The sequence below is a fragment of the Sturnira hondurensis genome, unplaced genomic scaffold (assembly GCF_014824575.4).
Source record: "Sturnira hondurensis isolate 20B ecotype Veracruz unplaced genomic scaffold, ASM1482457v3 Scaffold0021143, whole genome shotgun sequence".
Classification (NCBI taxonomy): domain Eukaryota; kingdom Metazoa; phylum Chordata; class Mammalia; order Chiroptera; family Phyllostomidae; genus Sturnira; species Sturnira hondurensis.
Window position 1 is genome coordinate 17,948,683 of NW_028093774.1, and position 15,820 is coordinate 17,964,502.

At 44.6% G+C, this 15,820-nt stretch overlaps 1 protein-coding gene across 1 annotated transcript in view; it reads right to left on the minus strand.

The window, feature by feature from the left end:
* Positions 1-15,820, minus strand: part of NRXN3 (neurexin 3) — a 1,509,805-nt gene that overhangs the window by 1,409,802 nt on the left and 84,183 nt on the right. Inside the window, exon 3 of the mRNA XM_037031267.1 lies at positions 4,614-4,631. Coding sequence (XP_036887162.1) covers positions 4,614-4,631 — 18 coding nt within the window. The remainder of the gene's footprint in view (positions 1-4,613; positions 4,632-15,820) is intronic.

Here is a 15,820-nt window from a genome sequence, read left to right on the forward strand (position 1 = left end):
TCTTTCTCCCTCTTAACTCCTATCAGCCCAGAAGGTGGCTATTTCATGCTGTGCCCAGCAGAGCAAAAAACTGGGCTTGAGCAAGGTGGACTGCACTCTCCTCAGTTAACAGCCCTGTCAGTTCCAAAGCAGAGGAGAGTCTGGGAGTTTTAGGTCAGTGTGTCTCAAACTTGAACGAGAGTATAGCCTGGGGTCTGTCTGGGGTGAGGCCTGAGATTCTTGCCTTTCTAACAAGCTCCTGGGGGAGTCCCACGCTGCTGGTGGGCTGGGTCACCTCTAAGCAGCCAGATTCTAGGGCAAATTCTTTCTCTCTATGAACACAAGTGAGACAAGTCAGACACTGCATCCTGACTTTGGGTTAGAAGTGACCTCAGGCTGGACTGAGTGACCCCCCTGGAGACAGGGTAGGGGTGAGGACAAATAATGAGGTCCCCTCTCCAAGGACAGCCTGCAATGACTTAAACTGAAGGGGGCAGAGATCAAGAGCAGGCAGAAGGAGGATGGACCCGAGGCCGTCAGCAGCCTTCAGCAAGAGCAGACCTCCTTTGGGCGCTGGCAGACAGGAGCCCCTCCTCCCACACTTGCCAGGACTCTGATGGACTGAAGCAAGAGGCCTATTTCCTCATCGGGCCTCTGAATAACTAGGGCACTTCCACAAGGTCACAGTTATTCATTTAAATTCTAGCTCTAATCAGCAGGCAGAGCCTGAAAAATTATTCCTTCTGAGGAGAGAGGCTGTCATTGGACCGTCATAAACAGCCCCTTCTGGCTGGAGAGAGAAGCTGGGGGGTGGGGGAGGGGAAAGAAGGGGTCTCATAGCCCCAGGCCCAGAGCTAGCCTCCAATTTCCTCCTCTAACCACCCACTCCACCCCCACCTCCAAAAGGCTTGTTCTCTTGGCTGAGAGTTGTGGAACACACTGGAAGAGGGCTGAAGGCTTGACACTATAGCAGGGCTGGGACTGTCCCCTACTCCCCTACGGCAGCCCAGGAGGCCAATGACAAATCCCAGTGAGCCAGGAGCATGAGATAAGTGCCAGACAGTAGTCCCCTCCAGGCCACAAATGGGTTCCATGGCCTTGGAGCCGTCTCTTCCCCTCCCTGGGCCTCAGTTTCCTCCTCTGAAAAGTCATAGAGTTGCAACTCTTGGACTGAATACCCACAGAGTCCCAACATGTCTTGAGACCCTGAAGACTCACAATGTTCCTGGTGCTTGTGGTCAAACTTTCTGCTCAACCGACATGTCTGAGGTCCTACCATGTGCTGTGTACCATGTAAGCAAATGGGCAAAATGCACCCACAGCTCTTCCCTGGAAACACTAGGATTTCAAAGTAAAACAGCAGAGGCTGTGGAAGCAAACAAGCTTGAGGTCCTGCTCTTACGCCAACAGCTGAGGATAGCAGGCAGGTCCTGACCCTCTTTGAGATTCCTTTTCCTCATCTGTAGAGGGGAGGGCAATACCTGCCCCCCAAAATGTCAGATCAGAGGATGTGCGAGAGGTGTCAAGTCTAAGTGCCCCTCTCATCCTGCAAGGCAGCGCTCTGAACCTCCTTCCCAAAATCTAGAAAGAGGGGCTATGGATTTTCCCACATGGAAGTCCAGTGACATTTTGCCTGCCTCTTGTATCCTGGGTGTCCAGGACACTCTCTCCGAGTCCCCGGCCAATCTCCCAGACCTTGGGAAAGGGCGCTGCCTGCCAGGCCCCATGTCTGACTGTGTCTTACAGTAGCATTACTCCTAACCAATCTCTTCAACACGTAAAATTAATCAATTAATCAATCATTCCCTTACAGTCCTCCCCAGTGGCCCCTGGGTAAGCAGTTGCATTGGCTCATGAAACCCCCAATCTGTCTTCCTGAGCAGAAGGAAGAAAACATCAGAGAGCCACCAAACTCTTCTTACTTCAGAGCCAGAGCCCAGCTGGCTCCGGTTGCCTGGCCAGGAGCTCAGAGAGGTGGGAGGCTGCCTGCTAACCTCCACCAGGCCAGGCAACTCCGGCTGCCTCCTGCCATATTCAGGGCCTTGGGAAAGGCTCTGAATTCATTATTTGCTTCAGGCTTAGAAACCACGAAAAAGTAAGGGTTCAGTGGAGTGACAGGATTGGCAATCGACTTTTGACATCTCCAGGGCAGAAGGAAAAATGTAAGATTTAGAATTAGACTGGAATCCCCTCTTGGCCCTGCCACTCAGTCGCATCAGTGACATCAGCACATCACTTAACCTTCTGGCCTCAACTTCCTCAGCAGAAAAATAGAGCGCAGGTGACATACCTCAGAGGGTTATTAAGAGGATAAAATGAGATAATGGCCGTGAAATTGGAATGGTGCTAGTTGTAGATGCTGTCATCTAAGGCAGGCTCACCCCCTGACCTCTCCCCCTTTGAAGAGATGGAGGAGAACCCATGGTCCACTGCACTTCACCCACCACGCTGTTGCTCGCACTCAGGACCAATATGGCACCTTTGGGGGAGATTAGGAAAAGGTGCGCCATGGTCAGAGGCAACCCCATGAGCACAGGCTCGGCAAGGGGAATGCAGGCTGGGTGTTAGCCCCCACTCGTTTGGTTGGCTAGGAGCAGCTACCCAGGGCACAGTGCGCACAAGTCTACAAGGGGACCCTGCCTCACATCCATGCTGGCAACGAAGAAGAGAAAGGGCTAAGCCAAGTGGCACCTTTACAAACCAAACTTGAAATGCCTTCCTCCCTTACCTCCTTGCTGCATCCCAGAAAACATCACCTTAGCAGACAGGCCTTCTCTGACCACCCTCTGTAAATTAGCAACTTCATGTTTACCTCCTTCATTTTCCTCCACAGCCCTTATTACACACCACCTGGTACAATACATGTGTGATGTAGATACATAATATACATAACATGTACGTGTATGTATATATGTATATGAAAATATATACACATACGGGGTAGGGCAAAAGTAGGTGAATTGTTGGTATGAAAATAATACAATAATTAATAAATAATAATACAAGAATAAACTCTATGTTTCTCATATTCACAACTCTATACCTACTTTTGCCCCACCCTGTATGAATATAGTTTCTTAGTTCACTGTCTGTCCCTATCTAGAATAAAAGACCCTTGAGGACAGGGAATGTTCTCTTTGTTTACTCTTTTATGCATAGTGCCTAGAAGAGTGCCTGGTACATAGTAGGTTCTCAATAAATATTTGTTGAGTGACAGACTAACTAAAATATTATCAGATAGAAAGAGTGAATTTAATGTCATCTTCCTGGGAAATGCTGTCTTGTGCTTTGATTCAAACACTTATTTTCAAAGGGACAGGGAGTAGATAGACATGAGGTGGAGAAACCCTGTGGATTAGCTAGGGATAATTGTATTACTTTCCTATGTTTTACAACAGCTCATATAGGTTAATGACCAGAAACTCTTCCTAAAGTTAGTTAATTATTTTAGATATTCAAAAATAAATTTTAAAAATTTACTTGGAAAGAAGTCTGCTGATTGATTATGTCACACTGCTTCTAAGCAAAAATAAACAATAGACCCATTGGGAAATACTTACCAGATCTTCGATCACTGAGAATTTTCAGTGTGTCCCAGTGAACGATGCATGGGCTTTGGAGTGTGCAAGTCCTAAGTTCAAATCACATTGCTACCACCAAGGAGCCCTATTACCTTGGGCAAACTGTTTAACCTGCTGGGCCCTAAGTTTCCCTCACATTAAAATGGATATAAACATACTTATATTGATGTTATAAGAATTAACTGTTGAAAGGACTAAATAAGAAAACATATGGAAATATCTAAAAAGAGATGATACTCCCTTCTTATTTGATGGAGTTATTCTTCTAAACTCAAAGTTCTAGCCAGTTCAGAATGATCTCCGAACCAGTCTAAATCATGTGATGCTTCTTATCTATAAATGGTTGTATCCTCTCATATGAGTCTCTCTGTGTGTGCATATATATGTGTCTAGACACATACAACACTTCAAATTGGGACTCTGCCTGAGTATGCACTAAGAAAAAAGAACACACAATTGTCATAAGGATGGTTCTTCCATTTGTTCATTGATTTAAAAAAATAGTTTATTGTTTACAGTGAGCATGTATTAGTTACATAACCAAGAAAAAACATTGCTAATTTCATTGTGGAAAAGCCACTTCTTAGAATAAAAAGAAAGAAACTTTCATTTACCCACATCATATTTTCCATGCTGAGTATGTCATATCTTAAACTTTCAATCACACGAAGCTATAGAAGGTAAATAGATTTATGAAGGACAAAGCAAAATGTGCATTAAATGGGAAAATACATATCTGAAGAACATCTGTTAAAAATATATTTAAAAAAATGTCCACTTTCCACTCTGTGATTCACCCAGAAATATTCATCAGAAGGAAGTGAGAATATAAGCATGGGAACTGCATTTGTTTGGTTTTAAAATGATTCTTCAAAACCAATACAAATCCATCAATTCAAGGCATTTCTCCTAACCTTAAGTCAATAAAAATGCAGTGTATTTAGATTTTGGTTGTGTTTACAGTCCCTAGGAAAAGGTCTCACTCAGAGTCAAACATGCACAATCTAGCAGAGAGGAAAGTTACAGGGCAGCTGTACAGACACAAAGACTCACCTGGACCTTGACTGACATCTGTGGCAGCATTTTCAAGAAGGGGGAAAGGGAGAGGGGAGAAAGGGAGAGAAAAAGGAAGAAGAGTGTTAGCAGCACACACACACACAATGCAATGTGCGCTTGCATGACTATCAAGTTTATGCAAGGCCCCAAAAGTGATCAGCTGCTGAGCACTTAGTTCTACCTTCACCCAAAACCACCCATGCAAGCTGAGGGGCCAAGTGCCCTGTTCACTGTGCATGTAGCAAGAGAGGTGAGCTTCACATCTGTCCGGAAAGACAACATCCTGGAATCAGATAGGGCTCCAAAGGGTGGAGCAGACTGGAATCCTGCAAGAATATCAATTAAAATATTCTGATTGATTTCTGCATACCAACGCCCAAGCAAATCCCCCTCCCCACCAGATATAGAACACTGGACATGGAGTCAAGGAAAGTTTCCCAGTAGAGAGAAAAAAATAATAAATCACTCTGTTGAGGAACAAAGAAAAAGAGGCATAAGAATTAAGAGCGAGTTGCAGCATTGTTCATCACATAGGACTGAAGGACACAAATCACAGAACATTCATAATTCTCTCCCTCCTGATATTCCCAATGACCTTTCTTCATCACAGACAGCAGTGTATGCACATGGGATTGAGTGTGAGTAGATCATTTGCCTGACATTGAAATTCTACCTGCTCCTTTAATTTCTCTCCTTGCTTTCACTCCATTATTAATGACAGGAATTGCCATTTGAAATCACTTTTGATATCTGCAAATAAACACTCAGCCATGGGAAGGTGGATCTTTGAATTAAGCCAATGAACTTTCAAAAATGAAAAACAGTTCACTCCCGTCATCTCCATGAGCACATCTCCTCCTTCTCCACTCAAATGTAAAGCAGAATCATGCTAGAGAAGCCAAACTAAGAGCAGCCCAAAGCACTGTTAAAACCCCTGGACCCAATCTTGAGGTTATGCTACAGCCAAGGAGAAAGAACAAGATTATTTCAGGAAACCACTGGCCATTTGGGTGATCCTGGGTAACTCACTTAGAATTATTGAATGGTAAGTTTGGGATGTCTGTAAACATTATCTACTTTACTCTTTTTTGTTAAGATGGAGGATGAAAGAGGTTGAGAAACATGGCTAAGGTCGCACAACTAGTTCAGAGACAGAGCCTAGAAAAGACCCTAGATGTTTTGAATCCCACCCAGCTCAACATTCATTCAACTGAAACCCAAGTCACTCAGGGGAATATGAAAACCAAATTCAATTTGCAAGCCAAAACAACACCCTGAAGCCATAAGGGAGCTGGGTGAATGCCCACCAGCTACCTCTTGAGTGGGCCATGGGTTATCTTCTGAGCCTCTAATTTGCTGCCACTAGATTTGTCAAATTCCAGGATGTTCCTTAGGGTTCTTGCTCCAGAAAAATCTAGGCACTGACCTAAGAGAGTTGTGCCTCGGCATCTGGGAGGAGCATATTCATAGTAACAGCTGAGCATTTCTCCAACCTACACCCTATGTCCCCTAGAAGCAGTATCTGCCCAAAGAGACTTCTAGAGAGCGCTGAATCATTCCTCAGCCACATCCCCTTTCAAGTTTTCTGATGAGTTATTAGATTTAGGAGTGGAATGGCAGAGGGGAGGAAGAAAAGAGGCAAAATAGAAGAGATGGAAAGAGAAAACCTTCAGCATAAATAACTAAGCAGGGCCATTAACCATGTCTGATGGCTTGCCTGGGATAGCAGTTGTTAAAATACCCCTTCATTAAACAGGGTATCAAATTATTTATGTGTGGTAGAGTCCAGTGGTAGGAGTGTCAACACCATCATTCACTGAAACATGTTCTTTGGGGGCACCAAGACCCAAGGGAGACAGTCTGCCTCAGAACCCCCAAATTCTCCCAATACTAAGTTGTCCATTTGGGCACTGTGGTTACAATCCTAAATTTCAGAGACAGACAGGTCTGGGTTCAACTTCCAGCCTGCTCAATGGCCTTGAGTCAATCACTGAACCCTCTCTGAGTCCTTTCCTCAGCTTAAAACAGACAGAAAACAGAGCCTCCCTCATGGCAGTGTTATGAGAATTAAATGAGATTAAATACTTGTAAAGCACTTAACTCTGTACAAGGCAAACACTGTATAAATGGCAGTTGCTCTGATTATTATCATTTTGAATTACCACAGACAGAATTACCAAAAAATGTTGACCAGATGGCTCCCTGGAAATGCCAGGAGACCACAGGAATTAAACTGTATTTCTTTTGATGATTTAGGTTCGACTCTTCTATTTGTGAGTGAAAACCTCTCGGCTTCCCTTCCTCTGGGCTGTCTCTCCTCCCTCCCCTTTCCTCAGGAGGAAGTGGGGCCAGAGGGAGCTAACAAGTTCTGGGTGAACATTAGCAGGAGACAAAACAAATCCCAATCCTATACCTTGTATTCTCCTTCTTCAAACTATAATTTGGCCCAGTTCTAGTCCTATGCATTAAAAAAAAAAAAAAAAACCAGCATCTCTTCTTACCAAAAATGACTACCAAGAAACCCCCACTTTAGCGAGGGGTCAGGGTCCAAATTCAGCTCCAGCTGTGGCATCAACCTAGAGGTAGTTTTGAGGGTTGTCCAGTTTGAGGAACAGAGAGACACTATACCATCTGATTTACATGAATCTCTGCATTCAGTTCTGATCAGCAGAAAGAAATGACAAAGGTAGGAGTGGAATGGGCAGGGGGATGGGCAGTGGGGTGGGCACAGGGTGGGGATCAGAACTTCAACAGTATCCATCTACTGTATTGTCTGACAAGCATCATTGTCTCCTTTTTATAGCAAGCCCCAGTTGTCTTCTTGGGACCTCCTATTCCTACCCTTAATCCATATGGCTTGGTAGAGATGACCCCTACCCCCACCTTAGCTCCAAAGACAGGCATGGGACACAAGACCAGGTCATGAGAATCCAGCGCTGGTGCAGTTTCCTTATCCATAAAGCGGTGTGATAATAGTTCCTACCTTCCAAGGTTGTTGTAGGAGCTTAGAAGAGTACCTAGCCTGCACAAAGCCCTCTGTCAACATTCGCTGGTAATTTGGTTACTTTCATATAGGAGGGGACAAGAATATCTTTAAAAAACAAACCCACCCCATGCCTTTCGATGGCCACACAGCAAGGCAGTCTGTCCTAGAATGCAGCTGGGGTGGTTTTGACTCCATGCCTTGCTGTCTTCTGTTTCCAAGGGAATCACCCCTAGAGTGCCCTCTGTCTGTAGTTGCTGTTGATATACAGCCTGAGGTCTGTGTTTGAGAGAGCAACACTGGGCCCCAGAACTGGCAAGAGAAAATATGTGTGTGTGTGTGTGTGTGTGTGTGTACATAAATTTTTAAATAGATTAGAAAGTGGGGGGAAATTGCAGAAGCAAAGGCAGTTGACAACCAGATGTGACTGATTCAGGGGAGATGGCATCCTCAGCCCTGCCAGCCCTTCCCTGCTCCCTCCTGCTGTTTGATTTTCTCACACTGCTGGGCCTGTAGCTTTCCAGAGTGCCACAGCATGTAAATCTATATTCTATTTTCTCTCCTAGAAAATAGGTCAGACCCAAGGCAGAGTTCACCGGGTGGGGTCCCGGAAGGTTTGGCTGGGCCTTGCCTGCAGGAGGCAGCCTGCTCCATGCTTCCCAAAGCTCCTCCAGGGGTTTGGGGGAATCTCAGGCTCCTGCCTCTTGAGAGGATCGAGTCCAAATGAAGGGTGACGGGAAGGCTCCCCAGGCTAAGCTATACTCTGCAAGTGCAACATCGGCAGATGGAGGGTCCTCCCCCCACCAAACCCAACTCCCAGACTGCAGTTAGAAAAAGCAGATCTCCCCAAACTGCAGGAAATTGTTCCTTTGAACTTTAAAATAACCATGCTGATCATCCGCACTTGTGGTTGAAGTTGTTGAAGATGCTGTGTCTGTGGGATACTAAGTGGAGGTAGGAATGTAGGAAGGCCCCAATTTACTTATTCCTGGTCGTGAAGGCAGAAAGAGTGGGCCAAGGGTGGTGGCAGCTTTCAAATCCTTTTCAAATCCTTTTCTAGGTTGCTTCCCTGCCCCGGGTCTGAGCATGACATTCCTAAGGAGAGTTGGCTGCAGTCTGGGCCAGGATTTGTTTTCATCGGGATTTTTCCCCCTAGGTTTTGTTGTTTTTTGTTTTTCTTTGAGTACCTGCTATCCACCCAGGTCAGTGTAAATGCCAAACCTAGAAGGATGGGAGAGGAAAGATGCCTGTTACGTGAGCCAGTCCTCAGTCCTGCTCTGATGGCAGTAGAAGCAATAACACTAATTGAGCAGGTCCTGCCTAGAGCCTGTGCCTTTGCTATTGCCCTGCCTGAACAGTCTTTGTCAGGCATATGTAAAACTGTTCTTCACTTTCTTCAGGCATCAGCTCAGATACAACTTCCCCAGAAAGGCCTCTTCAACCACCTCTTTTAAAATAGGGACCCTCCTCCACCCCTTACTCTGTTTTTCCTTTCATCATGGCACTGATCATTATTTGACATTATATGCTGGGTCCATGTTTTTATTTTATTATATCCCCCATTAAATCACAAGTTTTATGAGAAAAGAAGTATTGTCTGTTTTATTAAACACTTGTATGCCCAGAGTTTAAGCAGGGTCTGGCTTCTAACAGGTGTTCGGCAATATATATTGAATAGTGACTAGTTCATCTCAATTGATACAATTCACTGAGATAGATTCCCTTAGTATCCCCATTTTCACATGAGACAACCGATGCTCAGAGAGGTTAAGGTACATCCCTGTGCACGCAGGGGCAGAGCTGGGACTGGACTCCGGGTCTAGCTTCACCCCCTTACTAAGTGGAGAAACCCTGTTTTCATTGCTTTTGGCCTCGTTATCATGTGGACTGTCTCCGCGGGGCAACGAAGACGAAACCTGGCAGCTCTAGAGAAAAGAGAACAGCCTATTTCCTGATCATTCCGGAAAAATTTCTAGGGAAATCTCCCTCAGTTTGGCTGAGGTCACATGTCTAGTCCTGAGCCAACTGCTGTGTCCAGCAGCACACATCAGAGGCTGAATGTGAGAGCAAAATGGGGTAATGTCTGTGTGTCCCTGGCACAAAGTCACACTAATCCTGACAAAGCTCACACTTGTTGAGCATTTTCTGTGTGCTGGGCACTATAGCAAGTGCTTTATAGTTAATTTTATTTAATTCTTTATATTACACGTTATTTAATTCCCACCCCACCCCAAAAGGTAAGAACACTATTCAGCCCATTTCACAGGCCAGGAAACTAAGACCCAGAGGCTCTATCATTATTACTACCTCTCATACTCCGAGTAGCAGCACATCAGATAAGGGTCAAGCTATATTCTGGAATAGAAGAAATTGTCTCAAACTAGAACAGGTACCCATTGAGCTATTACACATTAGGAATTAGAATGCTGGCCATCTCCCAGAAGTAAGAAAAAGGCACAGCTTAGGATAGAAGGAAAAGGTCAGATGTAGTACGACCATGGGCCTGGACACTGGAGCTACCTGCTCTGGGCTACCTGCTTCATAGATGAGCCTGTTCTTTGCCCTTCTGCAGCCACAGCCCGCCCCAGGAAGAGAGGGGTCCATGGGGCCAAATGGATGTTCCCACCCAGAACCAGCAGCACCTGCTGTGGTCCCCATGTAGAGGACACTCCCGTGCTCAGGACTTCTTGCCCAAATGGGCGCCATCCACATGGACTTCAACCTCTTCCCTGGGCACTCTCCCCAAAGCAGCCCAACCCACTGGTGTATGTATTCTAGAGCAGGAGTCTCCGACCCATGGTCCGGCCTGTGAGGAACCAGGCAGCCCAGCAGGAGGTAAACCTCTTGAATATAATCTGCTTGAATCATCCTGAAACTATCCCCACCACCCTGGTCTGTGGAAAAATTGTCTTCCACAAAATTGGTCCTTTGTGCCAAAAAGGTTAGAGACCACTGCTCTAGAGTCAAGAAATGGCCAAGGAGGGGAGGCTGTTTGCAGGATCCGCAGACTTTTGCAGGCTAGGCGTGCACACATATGTAGGCCTTTGTGCTGCTAGAGGTAGAGAGAAGGGAGGCTGCCTGGTGGCCTTGTGTATGTTCCTGCCCCAGGCCCATAAATGTCAGGGCAGGCCATGCACCCAGGATCACACCCATTAGGGAAAAATAAGTAAATAAAAGCAAAGCCTGCATGTCCAAAGGAGCCTAACTTTCTTATCCCTAATGGGGAGAATGAGCACAGGTTTCTTCCCTTTCCTTCAGGAACAAACACAGAAATGATTTTTTTTAGTTGGGAGCTAAAGCAAACTTGCAGCAGCAAAGAGGCTGGTTTTCCTGCATCCGGGGTTCTTTCCAGCTGTTGGTGTCTGAGCTCTTCAAACACAGGAAGAGTTGTCTCTCCACAAAAGGCCAGGTGGTGCTAGCTTCATCCCTGACACAGAGCCCATTTATCCACCTTTGTGAAGACTGAGCCCCGCCCCACCCCCAAGCCCTGGTGCTGTTTGCTTTTGTTCCTTCATGCTAATAACTCCAGATTACAAACTAGAGAGGAAGGGTAGCTGCTGTGTCAGGCACCAGCCGGCCAAGGAAGGCAGTGGCAGGGAAAGAAGCAGGATGAGAGGCAGGAAAGAATGAGGACAGCACTGTGGGCCAGGTCACTGCTGTGCCCCAATACCTGAGGGGCTCTCACATACACGCAGTGACTCTGGCTTGAGGAATTAGAGGTTGACTGGCAGGCAGGTGGAGAGAGAGAGAGTCTACCTGCTACAGACAAAATCAGAGATCAGTGCAGACGGCACTATTTTTTTATGCCTTCGGGATTCTGAGCACAGATGTGGGGCTAAGGCAACCTTGGGTTTGAATCGTGGTTTGCCACTTGTGATTAAAAATGCTTTTGTCAAATTCTTAGCTTCACTTTCTTCTTCAGTTGCATGGGAATAATTGGTAGTAGAGTCAGTTCTGCTAGCAAGGTACTCAGAGCTCCTATGCATTTCTAAAAGTCACTGTGCTATGCAAAATCGCATGGTGAAAAGCACAGGGCTTATTAGGAAAAATGGGGTTGGGGCCCCAACCCCCCAAAACATCATCAGTGACACATAATAAAGAGAGTGGCAACTTTTGCAGTTGTCATTCTCAATTTTTCCTATGTTTGTGTCTCTAAGAGCAACGATTGTGTTGTACTTTGATGTTTTATTGTGTCCTTTAGCAAGTTGATTCACGCTGCTGTTTGACAGAATGACAGACTACAAGTTTAAAAATCCTCAGAATTTCATATGTGTATCATGGAAATGATACCAAAAGAACTGAGTGCTTACTGTTCAATGCTTTCTGTGTATTAACTCATTTTATCCTCAAAACAGCCCTATGAGGTCATGTACATTATTGCCCCATAAAAATATTAAATAACAATAAAAGACAGGAACCCATTTTATATACGTTACATGGCAAAGAAACATGTAATTACAACAAGAAGTGTGGCACTAGAAAAGGATGTGAAGTTTGCATGTGAAAGTGGGGAGCTTGTGAGTTGTGCTGTAGTGAGGGGAGGGTCACTGGAAGTCAGGCGGGTGTGGCTCATCACACACAGGGTGACCAAAGCAGCTACCATGTCTCGAGGTGTGTGCACTTTGGGTGTCCTTGCACAGCTGGAGTCAGCCGGCTGCAGCTTTCTGCCTTCACCTAGTGTTTCTTACGGATGAAGTCATGCATAATCAGAAGCGGAATTATTATGCTCATATAGTTCCCTAATATATCAATCGCATTGGGACAAATTTGCATTTTTGAAACACACATTACAGCAGAACTGACTGTACCTGACTTATATGACTGTTAGGATCAAATGAGATGATCCATACAAAGTGCTTAGCACAGTGCCAGGCAGAGAGTAAACATTCAACAAAAACTTACTGAAACTGTTAATATTAGTGTCCCTGCTGGCTCGTTGACATATCCCTTATAAACTGAAAGTGCCGAGTTGAGCTTCTATTGAGCTGTTTAAGCCTTGCAAACAAAAGTCATCTCTAACTAAATAATACTTCCCAGCCTTAGGTCATGAGGTTGGCACCTACAAAAGGCTCCCAACCCAACAGGATGAGGGCTTTAAAAAGTCCTCACAGCAGATGCACACTGCCAGGGTTCAGGGACCAAATGCCATCTTCCTAGGTAAAGAAATAGATGCTGACCTCCTTAAATGAGCATGACCCTCCAGGAAGAGAGGTACATACCTGCAGCACAGAGAATACAAGGAAATCAAGAGAGAAACTGACCTAAATGATCTGAATCAGAGGATGTCCCATCATCTAGCAGGACAGAGAATACATCCTCAGGTTGCAGAAACAGCCTAGATGCAGACATCTTCAATTTCCCAGCACCCCGCAGACAGCACAGAGTTCTGGAGTCAGAAACACTTGGATAAAAATCCTGGCTCTAATAAATACCATATATTTGATCTTGGACATGTTAACTCTCTGAGCCTTTATTTCCCCATCTGTAAAATGGAGATAATCTACATACCTCGTAGAACTGGTGTAAGGGTTAGAAGGAACTAATTCAAAAGTACCAAGATGGAGTCTGGCACAGACAAAGTACTGATCAATGTTGGCAAATCATAATTACTGCATTACTCGACCCAAGTGATTTCCTTGAGAAAGAAGATCTGTCCTTTTTCTAAGATTTCTTTCTCTCTGAAGAGACCAACCCCTCAGGGCACATGCCAATTGGAATTATCATCTAGAAGACACAGGTGGGTCTCTCGGGGTTCCAGTGGAGGTGAGTTCTGCAAATTCTGCAATTCAGTACAAAAAGAGCCTTGGAAGAAGATGCCCACCGAAGCTCTTCTGTAGGGGGCACTGCTATGGATAGCAGGAAAAAGCCCTGGGTTTTGGGGTCAGAAGCCAGGGGTTCTGTTTCCCTAATTTTTTATGGTGGGAAACTAATAACCTAACATAAAATTTACTATTTGCTCATTTTCAGTGTGTAGTTCAGGGGCATAAAGTGCATTCAGATTGTTGTGCAGCCACCGCCACGATCCGTTTCCAGAACTCTTTTCAGCTTGCAAAACTGAACCTCCGTACCCATTAAACAGTATCTCCCCATGCCTCCTGGCACCACCGTTCTATTTCCTGTATCTATTAATGTTATTACTCTAGGAACCTCAGTGAGTGGCATCATACAGCATTTGTCCTTTTGCATCTGGCTCATTTCACTTAGCATAATATCCTCAAGGTTCATTTGTGTTAGAGCTTATGTCAGAATTCCCTTTATTTTAAGGGCTGAACACAGTGTGTATATGCCACATTCTGCTCACAGAAACCCGGTTTAGAGGCCTAACTTTTCATCCCAGTACTAGCTGAGACCTTGGGCAACTCACTCAGCCTCTCTGAGACTCAGTTTTCACACCCATACTTGTGGGAACAATGACACTGGTTACATGTCCAGGTTGCAGTGAGGATTAAATGAGACCATAAACATGGAAGCATTTTGTAAACAGTAAAGTGCTATGTCATTCATCTATTCACTCCAGAAACCTGAACTGAGTGGCATTTCCTTACTAGCCACTACACTTGATCCAATATATATATATATATTGTATGTATGTATGTATGTATATATATATGTATGTATGTATATATATGTATATATATATTGTATGTATGTATATATATGTATGTATATATATATGTATGTATATATATTGTATGTATGTATATATATATGTATGTATATATATATATACATACATACATACATATATATATACACATATATATATTGAGTAGGGTCCCTATTCACAATAATATTATAAAAGAAAGTCAAAAATATGACCAGAAGACAAGGGCAAGGATCATTGTTCATTACCATCGCTGCTATTTACTGAAGACTTCTATGTCTCAGCTGACCACGGAAGCCTCTTGTGCATGTGTATTTAACCCTGATGTGGACGACTGTTGTCCTCATTTAACAGATAAGAAAACCAAGGCTCCGAGAAGTTAATATCCCCAAGTCCCTTCAACTCACAAGTAAGAGCCAGGACTTAAACTCCGTTTCTCTGAATCCAAAGCCCTTTCCTCCCTGCAGCTCCCTATTTACTCTTCCCTCACTGGTCTAATCACCCAAATCTATCTCCCTATGGGATATAAAGGCAAATCTCAAAAACCAGTGTAGAAAACTGAGGGAAAGAATTGATGGTCATAAAGCATTTTCGAGTGACCATGACATCTGCTGCTGGGCGGGACCCTGGGGTCTGTATTTCAGAGAAAGAACTATAAGCTGGGGCGACATATCCACAACTGAACTCCACGAAAATAAAACACCCAGCAAGAAGTAAATAGGAGTTCCTTGCCACCGCCCCCCCCCCTCCAAGAAATATTTTGTGGTCAAATAAATTTAGAAAACAGCGAGTTAAACAAAGGTAATCAAGCGTCTCTATGGCAAGACTCCAGAAAGCCTCACCTGCATTAAGACACAGTGTGAAATACTCAGTTTTCCCGGAGGTCTGAAATATGGGACACCTCCCTCTCTGTAAAACACCTAGTGGCATCTCACTGAACACTTTGAGAAAGGCTGGCTGTAAGGTTCCCAGAACAGCTGGGAAGGCTCTTTTTTCACAAGCCTTTATCCTCACCCTTTTTTGTTCCCAGAGCGAGCCTTTGTGTCTGGTTGAATTCAAAAGAGCTACCATTTACTGACCACTTACTGCATGCCAGACACTGACTTAGGCACTGGAGACTCAAAATAACTGTGGGCGATGTAGTTAGTCAATCCAATAAGCCAAGAAAGGACATAAACATGGTAGGGCAGCTGTATCTGGTCATCTTTTATCACACTTAGCACTGATGGGGGATTCAGAGTTGACAGAGAATGCTTCTAAATCTTTGCTGAAGAAACCTTGAAGCGGCCCTCAGAGGATGGACAGCAACAATTAAGTGGAGAGAAATCTTATAAGAACACGTCGCCATAGCTGGCCAGTGGTCAGATTGACACCCCTGAGGGTTGGGCATATGGTGTACCCGAAAGACCATAAACTTGGAGCTCAAATACCAGCTTTCCTATTTATTATGTGACCTTGGTTAAGTTACTTAAACTTCATCTGGAAAATAGGGATCATATCAATTTGAGATTTGTGAAGATAATAAAGAAACAAATGCATATAAAATGCCTAACAATCTGCCTGGCACCACCCTCAGCACATGTTAGTCCATTTTCTTTCATTTGTGACACCCTGGAG